Source organism: Falco biarmicus, chromosome 2 (assembly GCF_023638135.1).
Source record: "Falco biarmicus isolate bFalBia1 chromosome 2, bFalBia1.pri, whole genome shotgun sequence".
Classification (NCBI taxonomy): domain Eukaryota; kingdom Metazoa; phylum Chordata; class Aves; order Falconiformes; family Falconidae; genus Falco; species Falco biarmicus.
Genome location: NC_079289.1, coordinates 70,897,307 through 70,918,791, shown reverse-complemented (window position 1 = coordinate 70,918,791; position 21,485 = coordinate 70,897,307). Strand labels below are relative to the sequence as shown.

Below are 21,485 nucleotides of genomic sequence, written 5' to 3'. Positions count from 1 at the left end.
CAATAAATAAAGTACATCAGAAAGTCTAATTTCATTCTGGATTTCTCCCTGAGTTAAAAATTGAGAATTTACCTTCCATATCAGCTAAACTGTAACTTGATTTTTTTGCACAGAGCATAGGCATGACATTTCTATGGAATTGTGATTAGCTGTCATACTTTGCCTTTTAACCTGACATGTCAAAGCTTCATTTTTACTCTTGTGCTATGATTCGTTTATAGATAGGGTTTTTTGAGTGGTTTTAAAGACAAAATTAAACAGTGGCTTTTGAATGTCTTGCATAAGTATTGCCAGTTAACTCTGTAAACTCCACTTGTTCTTTGTTTCTAGGATTAAATTTAAACTGATGGTCCTACTCCAGTAATTTAAGTTTTAAAAGCCCAGATTTTCATAAGCTGTAGGACTTGGTCTTGTAACAGCTGTTTAAATACTGTTCTGGGTGTTTTTCTTTTTTTTTTTTCTTTTTTTCCTTGCCCTATGTTCTGTATAGTTCTTCAATATAAATGATTAACCAAACCTCCAATTCTTGGATTAAGGATGACTTTTGTTTCTTTTGGAAATCATTAAGATAGAACAATGAATGCACCAAAAAAAATTCTAAGATATTGCTGACATGACTGACTAGTACCGCTCATGCCACTGTTAATATTGCAGGGCATGCATATTGTTTATAATCTGACCCCCTGCCTCTTGTCCTCTGTGGTGATTTTCAGACTTCCACATGCACTGGGCTGCTTTCTCAGCCTGTGTCACCACACGTTAGGATTCAGAGGTATGGTAGCTTGAAAAGTAATTGTATAAAATGTTGTGATTTGGGATTTTGTTTATTTGTTTGGGTTGCTTGCATACCAAAAAGACTTTTGGTGATGACAGCAGCAACCTTTGTTTTATGTTAACTTTTACTTTTGGTCATATGAAAACATGGTTGTGGAGTTTGTAGCTTTTAGGAGAAGGTATCAAAATATGAGGGGAATCAGGGATGTAGACTGGATGTGCAGACAGTGATATGTTAAGTAGCAGATTGAATTTTGGGTGCTGAGTGAGGTTTCACTAAAGCAGTGAGGAAATGCTTGGGACAAATACATGTCAAAAACAGTGTTTCTTTGTGTGGTAAGTGACTTTACTCCTGTCTGCCAAGAGTGCTTTTTTCTTATTTCTGCTTTCTGAAACTAAGGTCACTTTTTCTTTTAAAATATCATAGATAAAAGGTCACCAACATGGCCACTTGTAATACTTGTTCTTGTTAGAACACTGACTTTCAAAGTGGGAGATGAAGGTTTAAATCTCTTTTTTCAGACTGGGATTCAAATTCCATCTTCCAGAAGCATACACTATGCTTCTGTGGGCTGGGAAATCTTTAACTTTTTCTTCTTTGTTCCTCTGAAGTTATTCCTCTTTGCAGAAAGAGAGGTGTGTTATCATACTCCCAGCTTCATCTAGCTGAATGGTAAAGGTAGTCATGGAATAAGGTCATAGGGTAGGGGAGGAGGTATTTATAGGGATTTTTTTAAAATACAAATTTCTGGTTTGAGTTTGTTACTGCATTTTATCCTAAAGACCTGCTCTGTGTGTTTGTGTGTGAGTAGTCTTTTGGGGAGTGAAATTTAGACCTCTCTGAACTTCTCTTTCCTTTTTAACTCATGTTCATTCTTGTACAGACTATTGTATTTTACAGGAAGGGCAATGCCCTTATTTCTTTGTCTTTAAAAGAAAGTAGCATCCCCTACATTATGAGAGGAATTGAAGAACAATTGCCTTACCAAACATTTAGAGGAAATGAGTGGAGGAAGAATGCTTAATTTGAGGATCCTATATGTGATTGAGGCATGAACTTTTCATCGAGTTTAGTCATATGGTGCAAACACTTCTAAACTGTTCCAGAATTTGTTATGTTGCTGTCAAGATGGAGAGAGTTGTTGCCACACTAAAAATTAGGGATCAGTGTGAACGAGGCTTTCCAGATGTACAGTTAAGATTTTGGTTATATACATGAAACTGAAATTCCATTATTAAGTGTCAGAATTCTTTCTGGGCTTAGATGTATTAAACTTTGTTGAATAGGTATCCGGTCAGTCATATTGGTTGAAATACTGGGTTAGCTTGGTACAGCCAGCCTTTTTAGGGAACCAGGAAGAAGTTGTTCACTTTGGAGTTGAACATTTTTATGCCAAAAGACTGATTTGCAAAGTGTGATGCTTATTAATACAAACATCTTGGAATTGGAGCTCTTGGGAAAATCTGTATCACAGATTTGTGTTTGGTATTTTGTTAGAGACTCTTGTTACTGTGATTTGTCATAGCTCTATATACAAAACGTAAGGTACTTAAGATTTCAGATGTTTAAGTTACTCTGTTTAGTAACAAAATATTTTTCTGGTAGTTACTTAGTTTTTTTGTTTTTCTTTGCAGCTTTCATCCAGTCAGATGGCATAATAGAAATGCTACGTTTTGATGAAGGAGACTTATTGCAGGTATGTAGTCTGAGAAAATCATCTGAACTAGAAATGTTTCATCTTCTTTTTGGTAGCTGCTTTTTGAAACTCATGGGTGAGTGGATTTTGAAAGTAAGCAAGCATCAAACTTAGGTCCAAAAACTGTTGGACCTTCTGGAGTTATTATCAGCAGTATACTTCGGTGTGTCCTGAGGTTCTGGTTCCCTGATCTTTTGTGTTGGGAAACTGGTGTTTACCACAGGTTCTGTCTGGCCTGTTTATCCAGTTGGTTTTTTTTTTTTTCCTCAGAAAAACTGTGGGATGTTTTGTGTTTAAGACTCATCTTGATGTAGAGTTGGGATGTAATTGGATAGCACAACTAGAGGAACTGAGAAGTGTTGCAAAATTCCCAAATGTAAAGGCAGCCCTTCAGACCAAGTCACCACTGGCTTTAAATGAAGTTCAAATTACTGCAGTGAGGTAATTGCTGTTGCAAATATGGATTTTTCAGGTTTAAAGTTGCCATTTTTTTCAGCTTTTTCTTGGTGACAGTCAAAACAGATGAAATGTTAACTTTAAAGACTACATGCTGATACTTTGAGATGGTGGTAGTGATTGGGATGAAATCCATAGCAACATGGCTTGATACTTGACAGCAATGTAGTTCTGAAGTTCTATTGACTAGAATTTAATATACATGAATTCTGTGGATTGTATTTATGTTGAGAATAGCTTCTGTTAAAATTCCTTGATGTTAGTCCTGATAGTTGAGAGGGAGGAGAGGAGAAAGGAGAAAGCAATTAATTGTTTAAATGATTAGAACACATGGCATGTGACTGTTTAACTTCCATTATTTACCAGTGCAGTGCTTGATTTACAATTCCTATCTCCTCTCTAGTCTAGAAGAGTCAACAAATGTAAAAGCTGCATAGTTCTGGGCTTGTGATAATATTACTCGTTTCAGATTTGTGAAGGTGTTTTTTTCTTTCTCACCCATCTACCTTGGTTGTGTGTTTTGTGTAGGTTTTTTTCCTTTCACTGCTTGGTCCCTAGTGTTAATCAAGAATAAGTTACTACAGATTTTAAGATTATAGTGTACAAGGATGAGATACTTAAAAATTATCTAAACTAATGACAGAAAAAGTTGCAGTTAACAGTCAAACAAACCCAACACCTCCTCCCCCCAGGAAAACACCAACCAAAAACCAAACCATCAAACAAGCAAACAAAAAAGCCCCAGGTTCCTCATTTAACAGTTGTTTACTGTCATGTGCTAAATGCATATAGATACATGGACTATATGGAAATTTTACAGTCTCAATTATTGCAGTTTTTGACTCAGAATATTTCTTTAACTTGCATTGACATACACATACCAGTATAAATATAAGAGAGAAAAACATCACTAGGCTTAGTTTCCTTTGTTTTACATACTCTATTAGAGTATATTTTGTTCAACAGGAGTGGTTTAATAACAATGACAGAAAGGTGTTGGCCCAGTATTTAAGATAAAAATAATGTAGTCGGATTCACTTAACTACATTTTAGGTGTGTTTTTTCCCCAGGATTGTTATATTGGGTTTTTTTATTTGTAACTAATTAAAATTAATTTTACAAATCTGAATTTATTTATGTATGCTAGCATTCTATTAATCAGTGTAGTTTTCAGGACTAGAAAGTAATGGTGCTGCTGTGAATCACTTCAATAATTATAAGGATGCAAAAATAAAATGAATTGTTGATCGATCCAATTTTATTGCAAGACGCAACAGAGATAAGAGAACTAGTTTACATATTATGATGGAACAAGGTCAAGCAATTCTGGATGTCACACTGTAAACTTTGCAGTGCTTTGGATAGCATTTGGCTGCCACTTATCCTAATATACTGCTGAATGTTTGATTTAAAACAAAGCAAGAGAGACAAAATGTCTAATAAATGGTTTCTATGTTTTAAATTATGGTTATGGCTCTTAAGCCAAAAAATACCTAGGTAAATGAAACCAGTTCCTTTTAAGCAGAATGATACAGTGTGTTTTCTCTAGCTTACAATTTATTTGTGTTTTTCTTGTATATTTTAATATGGTGACCTCTTGTGACTACTTACTGCAATTAAAAAATAAAACTAAAGCAAATAAATTGTGTATAAACAGATTTACATCTTGTAAATAGCAGTTACTAAAGTTTTAAACCTACTGTAATGTCATTGAACATTTCTCTTCTAGGCTTTCTGTAAGTTTTCACAAATTTTTGTAGGTCACTCATCATTACAGCACAAATACGATGATGACAATAGTAACTCACTTGTCTAATGTTACATCACCTTCAGGTGATTTTTTTTTTAATATAAAAACCAATTCAGTGAAGGAAGCGATTAATAATCACTGAGGTGTCAAAGCCATCTCCAGTCTTGGTTTATTCTCCCCTCCCCCTCCTCCCCCCCCCCCCCCCCCCCCCCCCGCCCCGGAGAACTGGGTATCTTTACAGTGGAAGCAAGCCATTTTCTTATTTAAAGGAGTTGCTTTTCAAGTAAGGCAAATCAAATGCTGAGTCTTAAGTAATTTAATCATTAGGGAATCCCTGCTACCTCCCTCCAGTTAGAGTGTATCCTTTTGATGCTGGTTTTTTGTACTTATTTGAACTACATGCTACCAGCGAAACACTCCTTATGTGTTTCAAACACACTTTAGGACTTCTGTTGGAAAAAATAAATGAAGTATGTTGGGAAATTGGGTTTGACCAGACTGACTTCAAACAGTTATTTATTGAAAGAACATAAATCTTTAAATATTTCAGTTAAAGACCTTGGCATTTAGTAAAAATAAACTGAAAGTGGAAATAGTTCATTAGTTCATGCTAGTGGGTAATAGTAGTGAAGTAGAGACACTGCTTTTTGGGTATGGACTTGCAGTATGTGAATTAGAAAGTGCTATGCCATGTAGCTTTGCCCTCTTTCTTAACAGAACAAAACTGAGACCTTTATTCTTTAGCATACATGTTTAGATTAAAGGTGTATATCTGAATAAATTTGTGTTATTTCTGCCTATGGATTAAATTACAGTAATGAGAGAATCGCCTAGTTCTGTCTATCCTTCATGTGAATCAGTCCCCTTAAGGATTCAACAGCTTTTTGAACCCTTCAAATCATTTATTTAGGTCCTGAACATAGACTAGGATTTGTATTAATGTAAATTGTCCATTGCTCAATGCAATGTAGGGGTTGGGTTTTTCTTCAGTAGCAGGCATTTTGCAGATGTGTATATAATTGTCTGGCACTTCACAGAGCCATAGATTTGTTTGGTTGGAATGGACCATCACCTAGTACTTTCTTCAGTTAGTGTTGTGTGTAGATGGACTATATTTGGCAGATGCTTGACTCTTCTGTTCTTAAAACCTCTAGAGAAGTAACTTTCACAAGTTTCCTTAAGTACATATTTGTTTCATGCCTAAGCTGGTTTTGCCGCTTCTTTTTTCTCTAGTGTATATTCAGGTGGTTTTTTGTTAGATTTTTGGTGCTTTTCGTAGATAACTTTGTACCAAAAGGCACGTATAGATTCTTCATGGAAATGTTTAAAAACACCCTGCAACTTTCTTTACTGGATTTTTATTTGTCTACACACTACTTAGTGTGGCATTTAATCGGGATATTAGTGCTTTGAGGAAGGACAGAGTGGTTGCTTCCCCGTGTAATAACATTTTGTTTAGTAATTCCAAAATGAGTTGTAAGTATTTGACAGCATTTTGTTTGCTCATATAGTTGGTAGTTCACTATGTTCTCCAGACGCATTCTTTTCTTTGGTGTACCACTGGTTAGTCAGTTATTCCCAGTTTTAGATTTGAGTTCTTCAGCTGAACTTTTCCTTGTCAGTCTCAAGCCTCCGTGTGTCCTGATGATTTGAACCCTTGTCCAGACCAGACAGATGCTTCAAGCCCCTGATGATGATGTCATCTGCAAATATTAGGAGTGATGAAATAAACTACAATTGTTACTTTTAATAATTTATCCGTTCATGTTAAGCCAACATACTGTCTCACTTTTTGAGGACTTTAGTTTGAAAAGTGAACAGTAAAGTAAAATTTATTTTTCAGAGCACAGTTTGCATTTGCTTTTAGTTCATAGAGGACTGTTTCCCAAGCTATTATATTTATTGTGAGAGCTCTTGCCTTGGGTATCTAATGTTTTCCTGGACAGTGTATTTGGGGCCACTGTTTTCCACAATGAGCAATCTTCTTTCAGACTAAGTGTTTGGAAGGTTCTTCTCCTTATGTAGTAGCGTTTTCAAGTAGTGTTTTCCGACAATGAAAAAGGAAAATGGTAAGACTCTTCAGTCAAATTCTTTTACATGAATCACTACACTTACTGCTGCAATAGTCTTAAGTGTATGAAATGCTTCTTTACAGGTGAACTAGAAATTACTGTACTGATACATACTGGTTTGCAGAATAGCTAAAATAGGGGGGAAATAAAAATGTTACGGTTTGTATATACTTAATACATATTTGCTGGTTTTGTTCATAAACTGCTGTAAACTGCTGGTCAGCGCAGCTGGTAATGAGAATTATAATGGTTCTAAATGTCAAATTGACAGAACCTTAACATGACTTGTAGTGGCTTTGCAGCGGCTTTGCGGTGGGGAAGTTATGGGACTGAGTTACATGCATGGGAATCGGCAATGCTGATCTCTTACTGGAGGAATTTTAGTATTTTCTGCATGATCTGTACTTCATTCCATATGGCATGGTAAAGAAGTATCTTAACAGAAGTGGCAAACATTCAGTTCTGGTCTATCAGCAATAGCATTTTCAGAATGTGAAGTTTAAATGCATTTTTTCTATCACTTCGAATTTTCGTATTGTGTGTTAACTTTTAAAAGGGTTTTGATACGGCCTCCATTGATATCCATATAGACAAACTGTTAAGATACAGATTGCACAAGTGGGTAATAAAGTGGCTAGACCACTGACCTCGATGGGTGTACTCTACAGTACAGAGTTCAGCTGGCAGCCAGTTACCCATGACAGAGCTGGATACTGAGGACAATACTGCTTAATGTCTTCATTAGCAGTCTGGATGGTGATACAGGGAGTGTTCTCAGTAAGTCTGCGGATGCTACCAAATTGGGCAAAGTAGCTGATACACTGAAAGGCAAGGCTGCTATTCAGAGGGACTTTGGCAGACTGACAGGAACCTCATGACATTCAGCTAAGGCAAATGCAAGTCCTGCACCTGGGAGAGAATAACCCTGTGTAACAGGACAGGCTGGGCAGTGACCTGCTAGACAGCAGCACTGCAGAAAAGATGTGGGACGTCCTGGTAGACAAGTTGAATATAAGTTACCCATGTGTACTTGTAGCAAAGAAGGCCACCAGCCTACTGAACTGTATGAACAAATATGGAGCCAGAAGTGTGATATTCCCCCGCTTAAGTACTTCTGGGGCTGCAGCGGGAGTACTGTATCCAGTCAGGGCTACCCAGTACAAAGAAGGCACTGACGTACTGGAGCAAGCACAGCAGAGGAGTACCAGAATGATAGGGGGGTGGAATGCTTCTCATATTAGATGTGTTTCTTCAGCCTCTAGAAGAGAAGACCAAAGGAAAAACTTAATTGCTATGGACAGTATAGAGTTAACAAGAGCCAGCTTTTTTCATTGTGCACAGTGGGAGGATGAGAGGCTTTGGACACAAATTTCAGCATGGAAGCCAAACCCATGAAAAAAAAAAGCTTTTAAACTTGATGATGATGAAGCACTGGACCAGGTTACTCAAAGAAATTGTAGAATTTCTGTCTTTGGAGATACCCAGAACTCTATGACCCAAAGCTGTGAGCCAACTGCACTAACTAGACCTCCCCTGAGCAAGGGTTGACTAGATGGCCTCAGGAGCTTCCTTCCAAAGCATGTGATCTATAAAAGAATAAAAGGCATTTCAGTTCATTGCCATTGCTTGTGAGCAGCTGAAGTCCTTCTGATGCTCAGGAAAAAAAAAAAAATCCTTCTGATGCTCAGGAAAAAAAAAAAAAAAGCAGCTGCTTCTTCTTGTACAGGAAGAACTGTCATTCCAAGGCTTTAGTTTAAAAATAATTAATTGATGCCCAGGAGTGACTATTGCAAAGCCAATGGCAATAACATGTGTTGCATCAGCTAGTCAACTGATGTTTTTGTTCCGTATGTGAGTTTGGGTCATGAAAGAGCATGGCAAGAATGACTCAGTTCAGTCCACTTTCAGCTACCTTTCAGGTGACAGCATTCAGGTTTTTTTCATTACCTTAAGCAAGATACTAATCATTAACTATGTTTTTTTTTAAGTTATCCTACTTACTAGCATAGAGCTCATGAATGCAGCGATGAAGATTTAGGCTGCCATCTACGTATCGGTTTTGTAGCTGTCTCTCAACATCTAGTTGTAAGTAGCACATAGCTTTTCTACAAGAAGGAACCAGTCTTACTATAAAATAACAATATGTAAAATGTACTGAAAGAGTCTTTTAAATCAGTGTGGATATTCTTGTGTAGGAATTGCAGAAAGCTTTGGTTGTTGAGACTTTTGATAACATTAAAGAAATGTATTTGGTGTCCAGAAACTTTAGGTCTTAATTGAGAGGGCCTCCCTGCTTTGCCCCTGCGACCTACCATCCTTGTTTAAGGCTTCAAAGCTTTAATTCAGTTACTTAAACGTACGTAAGCAGTGCTGTTTGAGATGCCCTGGGTTGTCCCGGACATCTACTTGAATGTGGAGATAAGGCACAGGGCACAGGAGAAACTGTGTGCCCTTCTGGATGTCCGTCGGAGACCAGGCAGGTTGCCCTAGGACATTTATCTCAAGTGGCAGCAGATGCCTATGTTTAGATGACTGAATGTAGTACTAGGTAATATGACCTCTTACCAAGAAGTGAAGAATAGCTATTATAACAAACTGGTGAGGCATTAAAATTAACCTTTATTTTTCTGTTGGTGGTTTGGGGTTTTTTTTGTTGGTTGTGTGGTTTTTTTGTTTTTTTTTTTGTTTTTTTTTTTTGGTGGGATTTTTTTGGTTTTTTCTGGCTAAAGTTAGGAACCGTGGGTATGTCTTTAGAGACAGCCTTCAGACTGTAAGGTCTGTATTTGATTCTGCATGTGCACAAGATCATTGTTTATTGTTCCACAACTGCACTGAGTGTGTAAGGTGTGTTTTCAGGTACAGATTCTCTGCAAAATCTTTTTTGAGGATATGTGCCTCTGGAGAGAAATCGTTCTAAGTCTTGAAATCGCTGTGGCTGACTGACTTCAAATTTTCTAACTCGCTGTGTGCAAGTTCTCTCAAGATCTTTATTCCGAAATCCTTTTGGTTTATAGTTTAATCCTTCCAGGGTTATATAAGAGATAAATTAAGGCATGCAACTGTTAGCATGTGCATTTAGGCTGTCGCTGCTATCTTCAAATTAAAAAAATCATCTATCTCCAAGACTTGAACATAGCCTTTCAAGTGGGAGGATTATAAACCCCTATTACTGTTAAAAGGAATGATTTTTTTTTCCCCCCTCTCCTGCTTTTTTCACCACTCAGCTGTATGTTTCAGTTTCTTCCATGTTGACCTTAGTTTTTGTTGTTAGGCAGTCAGTTGGATCAGGAAATTAATAGAATTGAAGGTTCTTTCCCTGTAACTTAGCTTATTGTCTCTTGAAATGTTAATAGTGTGCCCATGCAGCCGCCTTGGGCATCTGTACATTGCAAGGTAGTATTTTTTTATTTGCAATACTTTTCCCATACAGATAAGATTTAATAAAATTTTCCTAATAATCGTACTGTGCTAATGCTGCTCCATTACAAATGTATGAGCCTACAGATGTATGAGGAGAAAAGAATAAACTGTATCGAAGAGCATAATCTTAATTCTCTTTACCTGATGAACTGGCAGTATTCAACAAAGCCTACACTTTAAACAGTGATTGATCTGATACATGGTTTTAGTTCTTGGCATTTATGTTTGACAGTTTTGTGCAGTCACACAGGAAAAACAGCATGCCAGGCTGCAGCACGGTAGGTCCACAATTTTATGTGAAGATCAAATTTTTCAAAAAAAGTATTTAGAAATGTAACTGAACACATTTGTATGTTTTTGTTTACTGCATGACTCTAAAGATTGACATGTAATAAAAATGAGTGGTAATTATAGAAACTGCCACATGAGATTTATTTTTGGTTTAGTTCCATGATGCTATGGTTGATGAGCTGCTGAAGTTGGTATGCTATTTCTTTGCTCTTGATTGACCCTGATTTAAAAAAAAAAACAAAAATCAACAAAAAAACAAAAACCCCAAAGCAAACCAAAAACCCAAACCAACAACAGAAAACTTAAAAAAAACAAACCCCAAACCAAAACCCACACAACAAAATATCCACTAAAAAACCCAAACAAACCAAAAGCAAACAACCCCCTGCTCAAAACACAAGTGTCACTGCAATGAATTTGTCATTCTGCTTAACAGACGTCTGAAAGTAAAACCCAGGCTTTTCCTTAGAAGTGTGATTATTTGATTTTTTGTTCTTAAATCTATTTCAGGCATATGATGTACTACTGAAGTGATTTCTGATTTTAAACTTTATGTACAGGTATTAGACTAGTATTTTCTCCACAGCCCTCTGTCTAAAAGTTGGCCTGCATGGGGTTTTAGCCTAAGATCAATATTAGGAGTATCGACTGCCAGTTCTGATGTTTAAGAGTATATGTAACAACCACTTTCTCTACAGGATAATTTACAACGTAATAGAACTCTTGTTAGAGCCAAAGCTAGTTGTCAAGGATAGGACAGTGTTGGTAATGACTGTTTTGGTTGCCCTGTCATAGGATCTGAACCTGTTAGCTCCATCATCTGACTGTCAGGTAACTGCTGGTAGTTTAATTCTGTGCTTTAGTTATGTTTCTAAAGAAAAATCAACCACTGAAAGGAAGCTTGTATTTAATTGTAGTAAACAATGCACTTTCAAGGACATTGGTAAGGAATACAAGGTGTTTATACATCTGTTAAATTCACAGGGAAGGTTTGGTGGTTGTCGTGGTTTAGCCTGAGCCAGCAGCTCAGCTCCTTGCAGCCGCTCACTCACTCTGCCCCAGTGGGATTGTGGAAGGGATTTGGAAGGGTAAAAGTGGGAAAACGTGTGGGCTGAGATAAAAACAGTTTAATGGGTAAAGCAAAAGCTGTGTGCACAAACAAAGCAAAATAAAGAATTCATTTACCACTTCCCATAAGCAGGCAGGTGTTCAGCCATCTCCAGGGAAGCAGAGCTCTGTCATGCTTAATGGTGACTTGAGAAGACAAACACCATCATTCTGAATGTACCCTGCTTCCTCCTCCCTTCCTCAGCTTTACATGCTGAGCATGACCCATAGGGTACGGGATACCCCTTGGGTCAGTTGGGGCCAGCTGTCCCAGCTGTGTCCCCTCCCGACTTCTTGTGCCCCCCAGCCTGCTCGCTGGTGGGGTGGGGCGAGGAGCAGAAAAGGCACTGACCCCGTGTGAGTGCTGCTCAGCAGTAACTAAAACATCCCCGTGTTACCAACACTGTTTCCAGCACAAATCCAAAACGTGGCCCATACTAGCTACTATGGAGAAAATTAACTCTGTCCCACCCCAAATCAGTGCAGTTGTGTAACAGTATTTCACAGGAACACTGTCTCAGCAATTTTTCTTTGTCTCCCTCCAGTAGGCAGGAGAGTCAGTGGTGTGAATGCACAGCATAGAAGAATGGAACCGGTGAAATCAGAAGAATGGCTTTAAATAACAGTGCTGTAGTAAAAAAGAGTGATATATGCAGTCATTTGGTAGGGAGGAATAGCAGGTGGTTTTAGTTAGTAGAGAAAACCCTCAGAATGGATTCGGGTCGTTTTTGGGTACATCTGCATGACTGATCGTGTTGCATAGATCTTTGTAACCAAAAACCATCATCAAATTCGTAACCAGCAGCAGCACTTTGAGTGTACCACTTGCTGTGTGCATCAGAGATGTGCAGAAAGCTCGTAAATGCTGAGACTTACTGAGCAATTTGTCTGTTAGCCTAGATTAATGGTGGCTGGCTGTGGTGAAGACCAGAGTGCTTCTCAGCTGCAGTCAAACAGCTCGGGCTGTTTAGTCCTTACAAAGCAAGCACTCTTTCTACTGAGTAGGTTGTGCAGCATCTCTTGCAGAGCCCTCAGAGCCAGGTGTAGTCTGATGTGCTTTCAGAGAGAATAGGTATGTCTGCAAGCTGCAGGCAATAGTTACGTAGTTGAAAATAATTTTTTTTTTTTTTTTAAGGGCAGACAGTGATTCATGGTTTTCAGGTTTATGATAGAAAAGTAGGTAATAAGAATAAGCGAAAGTAACTATAAGTAACTGTTTGAAGCTTATTAGAACCATTTAAAAAATACTCAAGCAATACATATTTTCTGCAGCGCTTGTAGAATTATGCTGTTGTGAACTAGGGGAAATCACTGGCTTAATGTTTTGGACAAATGCTTGTATGAAGTGTTAAACCAGCTTTTGACACACACTTTTTTTTGGATGGAGAGAAAATATTTTAAGCTGATTCACTTTGATTCAATTTCTTATTTTTTACGTTGAGAAATTAATGGGTGGCAGTTTAAAACTGGAAGGTTTGCTCTCATCTTTCTAGTTGGAGGAAAAAAATAAGGTATGGAAGCCAGGGAACTGGTTTTTTCTGATTAAATTCTTTAGATTTTGGAGCTAATCAATTAACTTGTTAGGCAGTACTTTGTAGAAATTTTTAGATACAAAACATTTTGTATCTTAAACATTCATCAGTTAATTCAAACTGATTTTATATTTCTTCTTTCTTCATTTTAATTGAATGTCTCTTACTGTTCTGAAACAATCTAGTACAGGCTTTAAGCATTTACTTATATTCTACTGGAAACAGAAAATAGAGGGTGACATCAGAAATTAAGAAGCTTATCAGTATATGAGTATAGCATAGCTTAGCTAGGAAAACTTTGTGGAAACATTTGCAAGCCAGTGTATTTTAATGGAAAAATAAGAAATGCCCTGTTTTCCTAATTATGGTACAAATGTAATACATAAGTTTAAATGAAAGGTTACTGAGTTTAGATGAAAACTTGCTGACTTTTAAATTGTTTTATATTGCCAATTTTATTATAATCTACCTTGTCTCTTAGCATTCTGTTCAGTGAGGAAAAACTGCACTGATCATGCTGTACTGCATAATTCCATGTGAACTCCTTCCCCTTGCAGTGTCCCTTTAGCAAGGCAGTTTGCCCCTCTATTTCAGAGGCATTAAAACAAAAAAACTAATGGATGCTTTGTCTAGGCATTTACAATTGCAAATAAATTACAAATTGCAAATAAGTTACAAACAGCTTAACTTTGTTTGACAATGGTGAATAACACAGTTCCAGCTTTCCCTAGTTTGATACAAATTGGAGGGTCATTAAAGCGAATAATTTCACTTTAAATCTGAAATGCTAGTTAGATTAACAGTCCAGAATTGATCCTTGATGTAAATCAACATTAAGGTTTGTGGACTAAGTGATTTACTAGTAGTAAAAATTACTAGTAGTAATCAGAGAATTTCAAATAAGTGTCTCCAAAAGCAAAATAAAAAATCCTCTAAAATAATTATCAGATAATTTGTTATAAACTATTTTAAGAAAAGATACTTTTATCTTAGGAAAAACGAGGAAAGAAAGTGTAATTTGTGGTTGAAATAGAAATCAGTGAAGTGTCCAGCCAAGGGACTTGATTGTAGTTCTAAAATGAGATACAAAAAATTTGCATTCCCCTTGTAAACAAATGACATCCTTATGCTAGAGGTGAACTGTGTCAGATGAGCCAACCTGCACCATAGACATTATCAGACCTGTAAGCTTTCTTCTCACTCTGAGAAGATAAATAGTTGTCTTGGCCATGAAATGCCTTTATGAGAAGGACTGAAATCCTCTATTTGATCCCCAGATCCTGTGGGAAATTTTTCAAAGTTTTCAAAGTCAGGTATGTTTTAACATTAGCTGTATCATGACATTCCATACACAGCCTTCTAAACCAGTTGGGATTTCTTAGACAAGGGTTAAGGAATTGAATTTTACTGGACAACCTAACCTCCTTGTTTTCAGGTAATTAACTGTAATGTCCAGTGTAGTGGTAGTAAAGGTACGAATAATAGAGGCTAGAAGATCATTAGCAGGGAAGGAGATGAAGTTTCCTAATCAAATGGAGATTATAGTGTTCTTTGTTTTCTAGTTCGTTAAATTACACTGGTCAGGTAATTGCTTGACTGTTACTTGTTTTATGTGCTTTTCTTTGTAATTTGTTTCTTACATTTGTGCAATGTTTTGCTTTTGCTCCCTACAATGTTATAATTTCTTGGACTTTTTTTTTCCTCCTCTCAATTTTTAAGTTGTTAAGTTGCTGCTTGTCTTGCAGGTTTTAGGAGTTCCTAGCACTGGAACTGACTGCAGTTCTTGTCTGGGGCTAAACAGTCTTTTGGTAGAGGTTTGATTTCTTTAAGTAATTGGAAAAAAAACAATTTTGCATTTTCGGCTCCAGATCAGAGCTTTGCCTTTTGTCTTTCAAGCTCTGCTTTACTGACTTGTTACAGTTGCTGGAGTTGTTTTCCCACAGGAAGTATAATGCTGTCAGTGTCTTATATTTAATTTTTTTTTCTTTTACAGACTGAGACAACTATAGGCCTCAGTTCATATCAACAGAAAAGGTAAGCATGATTTTCTAAAAGTTTAATACAGCCATCCTATTGCAATATTTGTGATATTTTTCATAAGAATAGTAAAGTTTTAGTGTAAATAAGATCAAATACAAATTGTGTAAGTTTTCAATACTGTCTTATACAGAGGAAATTTAAACTAAAATGTAAACCAGTTTTTAATATTAGACAGCTAAATCACTTCAATATGGAATAAGAAATGGAAGAATTCTTTAATTCACTTTGTAATATATATGGCAGAGTAATTCTGTATAAATAAAGAGGAATCATTTTGCTGAAGTTTTATTGAGAAAGAAGTGGGTTGGTTTGCCTGCTTCAAAATTCTTTGGGGTCCTTTTAAAGAAAAACTTACAATGTTCCTTTTAGTAAATTCTTACCTGCCTGTCTGTCCCACCCCCCAGACATAATCCGTACATAATCTGTTATTAAAGAACTTTGCATGTATAGTATCTGAGAAGGAAACGAAGTGGTGCTGCTTTTTCCCTGGTCTGTAATTTTTCTCTGGAGACTCCTCAAATATTCCTGTGTACTTAATGAGTACATTGAACACTAATAATGAAGCTTATTTCTTACACAATAGCATTCAACAAACTGTCATGTAAACACAGCTAGATTTTTTTCATGGGCTATTTCCACTTCCTTCCCAGGAAATCTAGTAAAAGGACTATTCTTGTTTTCATTTCAGATGTGTGTATGAAAAGTTCTTATGTTACTATGTATATAGTTGCTTAAGCATGGGTTTAAGGGCATTCTCTTTGCAACAAGTTTTGAAAAATCTCTGAAAAAAGTAACATTTTTTCATTTGACGCTTGAAAGCCTTGATCCTGTTTGTGTCATTTGCCACCAGTCTCTGCTGACATCTGGTTAGGTATGGACCTAAAACTTGCAGTGTCAATCTCCAAAATTGTATGAAAATACTGTAGACTTTGGCTTACCTGGTACTAGGTTTATAAGTATACTTGGAATTCAAGGTTTTGGAGGGAAAAGAGTGAACATGAAAGTGCTGAAGAATCTTATGAGGATATGGCAGGTCTTTCACTCCAGGTGAAATTAAAACATAAATTCACATTATCTTTATTTTGATAATGCAGAAGAGAACAGTTAATATTATCTATTGAAATGAGGCTGTTACTTCATATTTTGAGCTGAAGCTTGAGGCATTTATGTATTATGGTAATGTGAATTTTGTCAGACTTGCGTTATATGAACTTCTCCTTTGCTTTTTAATTGAAAAAGTGTAGCTTAGTCATTCTGCATAAAACTTGAAACTTTGTGGTGCTGTACCTTCCCTGGATCTGTCATCTTTCCCCTACCCCAGCAACGGAGGTCTCTCTCGGCACTTCAGGACTTCCTTATTTATTTCTCATCTATGAAGTCCTCAAATTAAACTTTCCACCCAGTGCTTTTATTAATCTATTTTTTTTCTACTTGCCTGTTAACATAGGATTAGGCAAAGGAGAATATGCATTTCACTAAACTGCTCCTGTAAGTAGTCACTTCGAAAGATCTATTTGTTTCTGTTAACCACTTACACATACTGTATGTACGCCTCCGTGAATGTAACTGTACCATGATAGGAGAATGAAAGGTCACATGTAAAGTTACCATGCATTTAGAGTTACGTGAATTTAATTTTCCTGTTTGCTGTAGGTCATACAACTCATACATAACATTTTGGTCAAGATAAATTAAAAATAGTTTTTTAAAGATCAAACTAAAACGATGCACTTTAAGTATTTCGTTTACTCGGGGTTTTCCCCATTTTCCTATCTTAAACTGCTTGTTTGAAGCCCTACACTCATTACTCTGTAGTGGACTTGGACTTTGCACAGCAGAAAAAGAATCTCTTAAATTTCATTATGGAACTTCCCTTGTATGTTGAAAGATTTATATGATCATTACAGCTTCTGGAAGAGCACAATCAAAGCAAATATGTTACAGAGCAGTATAACTAATATTAACTTCCAAAACTTCCATTTCTGTAAGCCAAGTAGCTTAAGCTAAGTGATCATTGTGTTCTTCCCTAACATACTAGATCAACTGGACATCTGGTCATTTGTAATTTGCAAACAACATGAGTGGTTTAAGATGCTAGTACCCCAGTTGTTGTTTACCTGTCCTTCCTTCCAAGGATTTTCTCTCCTGTGACAGAGAAAGTGAGTATGTGTGCCCATGGCTCAGCTGCTGCAGTTTGTGCTCCAGTGACTTATTTTACCCTGCCAGTGATTATGGGTTTGTACATGGATTGTGAACTGGAGCATTGTGCTGTGGGTATTTGTTGCATTCTTCCACAAGTTGTTGGGGGATTGCAGAATGGTAGGGGACACAGCTGTGGATGGGAACTTAAACAGCTGTAGTTATGCGTTACAGCATGTCAGTCACATTGCTGGTACGAAAACATGAATGTAGGAATCACAACTGAACTTCTGAGATCAGTGACAAGTGTATTTTATGTCTTGGGTAGAATCAGACTTTATGGAGATAGTTTAAATGGAATAGTATCTTGTGTAAGTCATTGAGTCTCAATGGCAGAAAGAAGATGTCTTTATTGAGACCTAGGGATTATGGGCAGGGTTTTTGTCTCCCAAGATACAACTGAACTTCCTGGTCCTTGAGAGTGAGACTGAAGCCCTGGATTAGACATGCTTACAGGATTTTTGATTTTAATTTCACATCTAAGAAGATTGCTTTCTGTGTTTAAAATTTCAGTGGTTTAGAGTGTGTTCTAATAAAACGCTGGTTTATAGATTTGAAAAATCTCCATGTTTCCCAGGAGAAACAGTCCATTCTGCATCAGGGTGCTGGCCTATTTGGGTGCTGGCACAACGTGATAAAGAACTGCATCACAAACTCTTCGATCCCATATTACAAAGTGAATACCCAATCTACTGTGTGTCTGTATTTTTCCCTCTCTGTTGTTACTGGTTTTACATGGATCTTTCTTCCACGTATTTTTCTAGGTGACTTTTTAAATGGCATTGCTAAGGTTTCTGGTCCACATGCGGAAATTAACTTCTCTAGATGACTGATGTCTCATTGTCCTTATTATAGATCATAATATCTCCTTCTTGGTGTAGCTTGCAGATACTTCATCCCTATCTAGACAGTTCATCCAGTTCTTTGATCTGCTTTTGGAAGGAGGGAAATAAACTAGCTTTTTAATTTGTTTTGGTTTTGCCCATGGTCAGGTTACAGAGCATCTGTTCAAGCTTCTCCCTGTTTTTTCCCCACCCTTTCCCCAGACAAACCCTCAGGAAGTGTTAGCTTTGAAGTGTAACATCTGATATCGTGAGTGTGTTTTTCCTGATACAAGATTAATGTTGGCATAACTGGGCCAACCACTACCTGGGTGTAGTTTTTGAAAAAGTCATTTTATTCATCTGCACATATAGCCAGATACTGAAGTGGTCAAATGTTTTGTGGCAGTTCACTTTCTCACAGAGGCTGTGTTTAATACCCATATTTCTAAAATTATTTTAACTATAAAAATGTAAATAAATTTTCTTAGATTTGCAGCTCAACCTTATTTTTAAATATTAACAAGTCGTGGATGCATTCAGGGAAATATGATTGTTTATTTACTTTTATAGCCAAAGATGTTCTGTCTTAGAGGTGGCTCTTTCAAGGACACTCTGGCACAAAAAGTGTGAAGTATTTGACTATTTTTCATTTTAAAAATTCATATAGCTATTTTTGGAGACACTTTCATTTTGTATGGGGGTAATAGAAATAACAAAGTAGTGGCGTTTTGAGAGTTTGTGTTGCTTAATAAAATCCTCTTGCTTTTTGATGGTTTAATGCTCTTGTCTTTATTTCTTGACAATTTGTGGAATGGAAAAGGAAACAAACGGTAAAATAATGTGGGAAAAACACAGGTAGAATAATAATTATATTTGATTTTTCCACGATAGCAATTAAAGATAGTACAGATAAGATTCCACAGAACACAAACCTCCTCCAGAAATCCCAGAACAGCTGGAAAGGTAAAGTGAGGATACAGAGAAACAGTTACTGGCCAACTTTGCAGAAAACTTTAGATACTATATTTGACAAGTGTTTTCTTCATCTCCAAATGCAGAGATGTGCATGGATTATTTAAAACTGAGTACTCTGTGATAAACAGCAAGACATCATAGAAGTGCTGCAGAATGTCCTTAACCAGAAAAAATTGTGTCTTGGCATAGATGGACATCCATATCATCCACTGTCATGTGAAAGAGGCGGGGTGGTGGTGATGGAGATTTTCCCAACCCTGGATTTTTGATCTGTCTGTCAGCGCCATGGGAAAGCCAAGACTCTTGTGCCCTGCCAGTCTGTCAGTGTCTCGTTACAGGGGCCCGTCACTGAACAGCCCTTCTGGATCAGAGGGCGATTCAACTGGCTTGCTCAGGGACACTCCAACAGTATCAGGGGGACCCCTCAGTGGGCCTTCCCACTTTATTCGAATGTGTTACTTACCCGCTGCCAGCAACTGCTAGCTCCCACAAAGGACTAACACCAACAGTTTACAGAATAACAGTCGTTATTCTAAAATCGTGACAAGTTAAGATTCATGATTGCTGGTGATAGGGACTGTCTGCAAAAACAACCTTGAAATGATAAACAACCAAATTCTGTACAATCAGAACATTAATCACTAATAACAGCTAGCATGGGTTAGTTATTTAGCACACATAAGACAGAGTTCTTACCCAACAGGGTGTACCTATGGGGCAGAAGGCAGGTTCAGCCCGTCAACTGATCCCAGAAGTTACTATGGAGTCTTCCCTAACTTCCCCCTTCATTCATTTTTTATACTTTTCTTTGCTCTCAGGTGGAGCTTGAGTGACTCTAGTCATACATTCTTTCATTATTGATTGGTGTAAACTTTCACTTTCATTTGAAGACATAGTTGATAAGAAATAGAAAGCATGTGCTCGGTGAGGCGTGGTGGTGCCTTGGAGGTGGGTAACTTTGGGATGGAGGTGTGTGTTAGTATTATAACGAGATTATAATGAGCAAGGTTCATCTAAGTTAAATAGTTTTGCTACAGTTGTTGGCCCAGAAACGGGCATCTTCTCATATATTTTCTATTTGACAGTTGCTATGCAGCTTACCGGCTGTATGGTACCATCAGGTTCCCAGCCCTGCAGGGAGCACAGCAGAGCCTGGCTGCGGCGTCTCCACTCTGCTCCACCCTCCACTGCTCCTCTAGGCTGGCCTAGAGAACGATGGTGGAGTGGATTGCACGCTTGCCAACTGTCTGAGAGTGGCAACTGTATTTTACCCTAAAAGGTTGTTATAATACTACAACTTCTATTAGGTCCCAATTTTCTATACTTTCCCCCCTCCAAGCAATTTTCCCACACCTAATCTTCCCAGGCATTGATACTTTGACCATCTTTATGGTCTCTATCTGTGACTAACCTTACCAAGATGTGAAGTTGCATTTCAGTGAATTACATCTAGTAGCAGGTTGCTTCTGGATAGGATCAGTACAGTAGTTAATAGCTGAGGTAAATGCCCTCTCGCTTGGATGACAGAGTGGATGGTATGGCAAGGGTAATGATCATGTCAGGGGCTGTGTGTAGTTCACTCTTAAGTCTCATTTAAAAAGTCCAAATTCTTGCAGAAGGGAAAAAGTTGTTGGGACAATCTTAAATCATTATCAGAAACTACTAGTTTCTGAAACTTCATAGGTTCAGGTGACTTCTGGCTGGTTCTGAGTCTGCTGAAGCTTGTTGGAAGATGTTGGTAGTCCTCTCTCATTCAGATGCATCTTTTTATGTTGTTTTTGACTTTGAAAGTTAGAAATGTTGGAAAGATAGGGAAAGAAAAATGTTTAAATTCTGATAGAAGACCGGGAGCCATAGCTCTACAGGCATTCAATGATAATTAACTTAAATGTCATTATGCTGTTAAAGTTGCCCTACCCATGGGTGTATCCAGCCTTCAGTGAGCAAGTGCCCAGCAGTCCAGACATTATCAGCATTTGTAAGTCTCTTGCAAGTCGACTCATGTTGGGCCTTCCAGCAGGCAAAGTTTGGGAATTCCAATACTGTTTGTTCCCATTTGAATCTTATTACAGCTGTTACTTTTATTATAATAGTTGCTATCCATTATAATGTGGCTGCCTTTACCAATGTTCAGCCATCTAAAAATTCTGTGTTGCCTAAATGGCTATCCATGATATTATAGCGATAGAGTCTGAGAAAAATTGCTAAAACATTTCATGTATGTGGAGAATTGTGTATGTCCCGGTGGTTCAAGTTAGGTCAAGTTACTCTTGACTGTATTTTCAATGCATTGGAGGTAACTATGTTCATTATTGCTTTTGTAAATACTGTAAATATTTCTGATATCA

General features: G+C 37.3%; 1 protein-coding gene across 1 annotated transcript in view; it reads left to right on the top strand.

Moving 5' to 3' along the window:
- Positions 1–21,485, top strand: part of TMEM131 (transmembrane protein 131) — a 103,308-nt gene that overhangs the window by 18,766 nt on the left and 63,057 nt on the right. The window contains exons 2-3 of the mRNA XM_056327476.1: positions 2,410–2,471; positions 15,093–15,133. Coding sequence (XP_056183451.1) covers positions 2,410–2,471; positions 15,093–15,133 — 103 coding nt within the window. The remainder of the gene's footprint in view (positions 1–2,409; positions 2,472–15,092; positions 15,134–21,485) is intronic.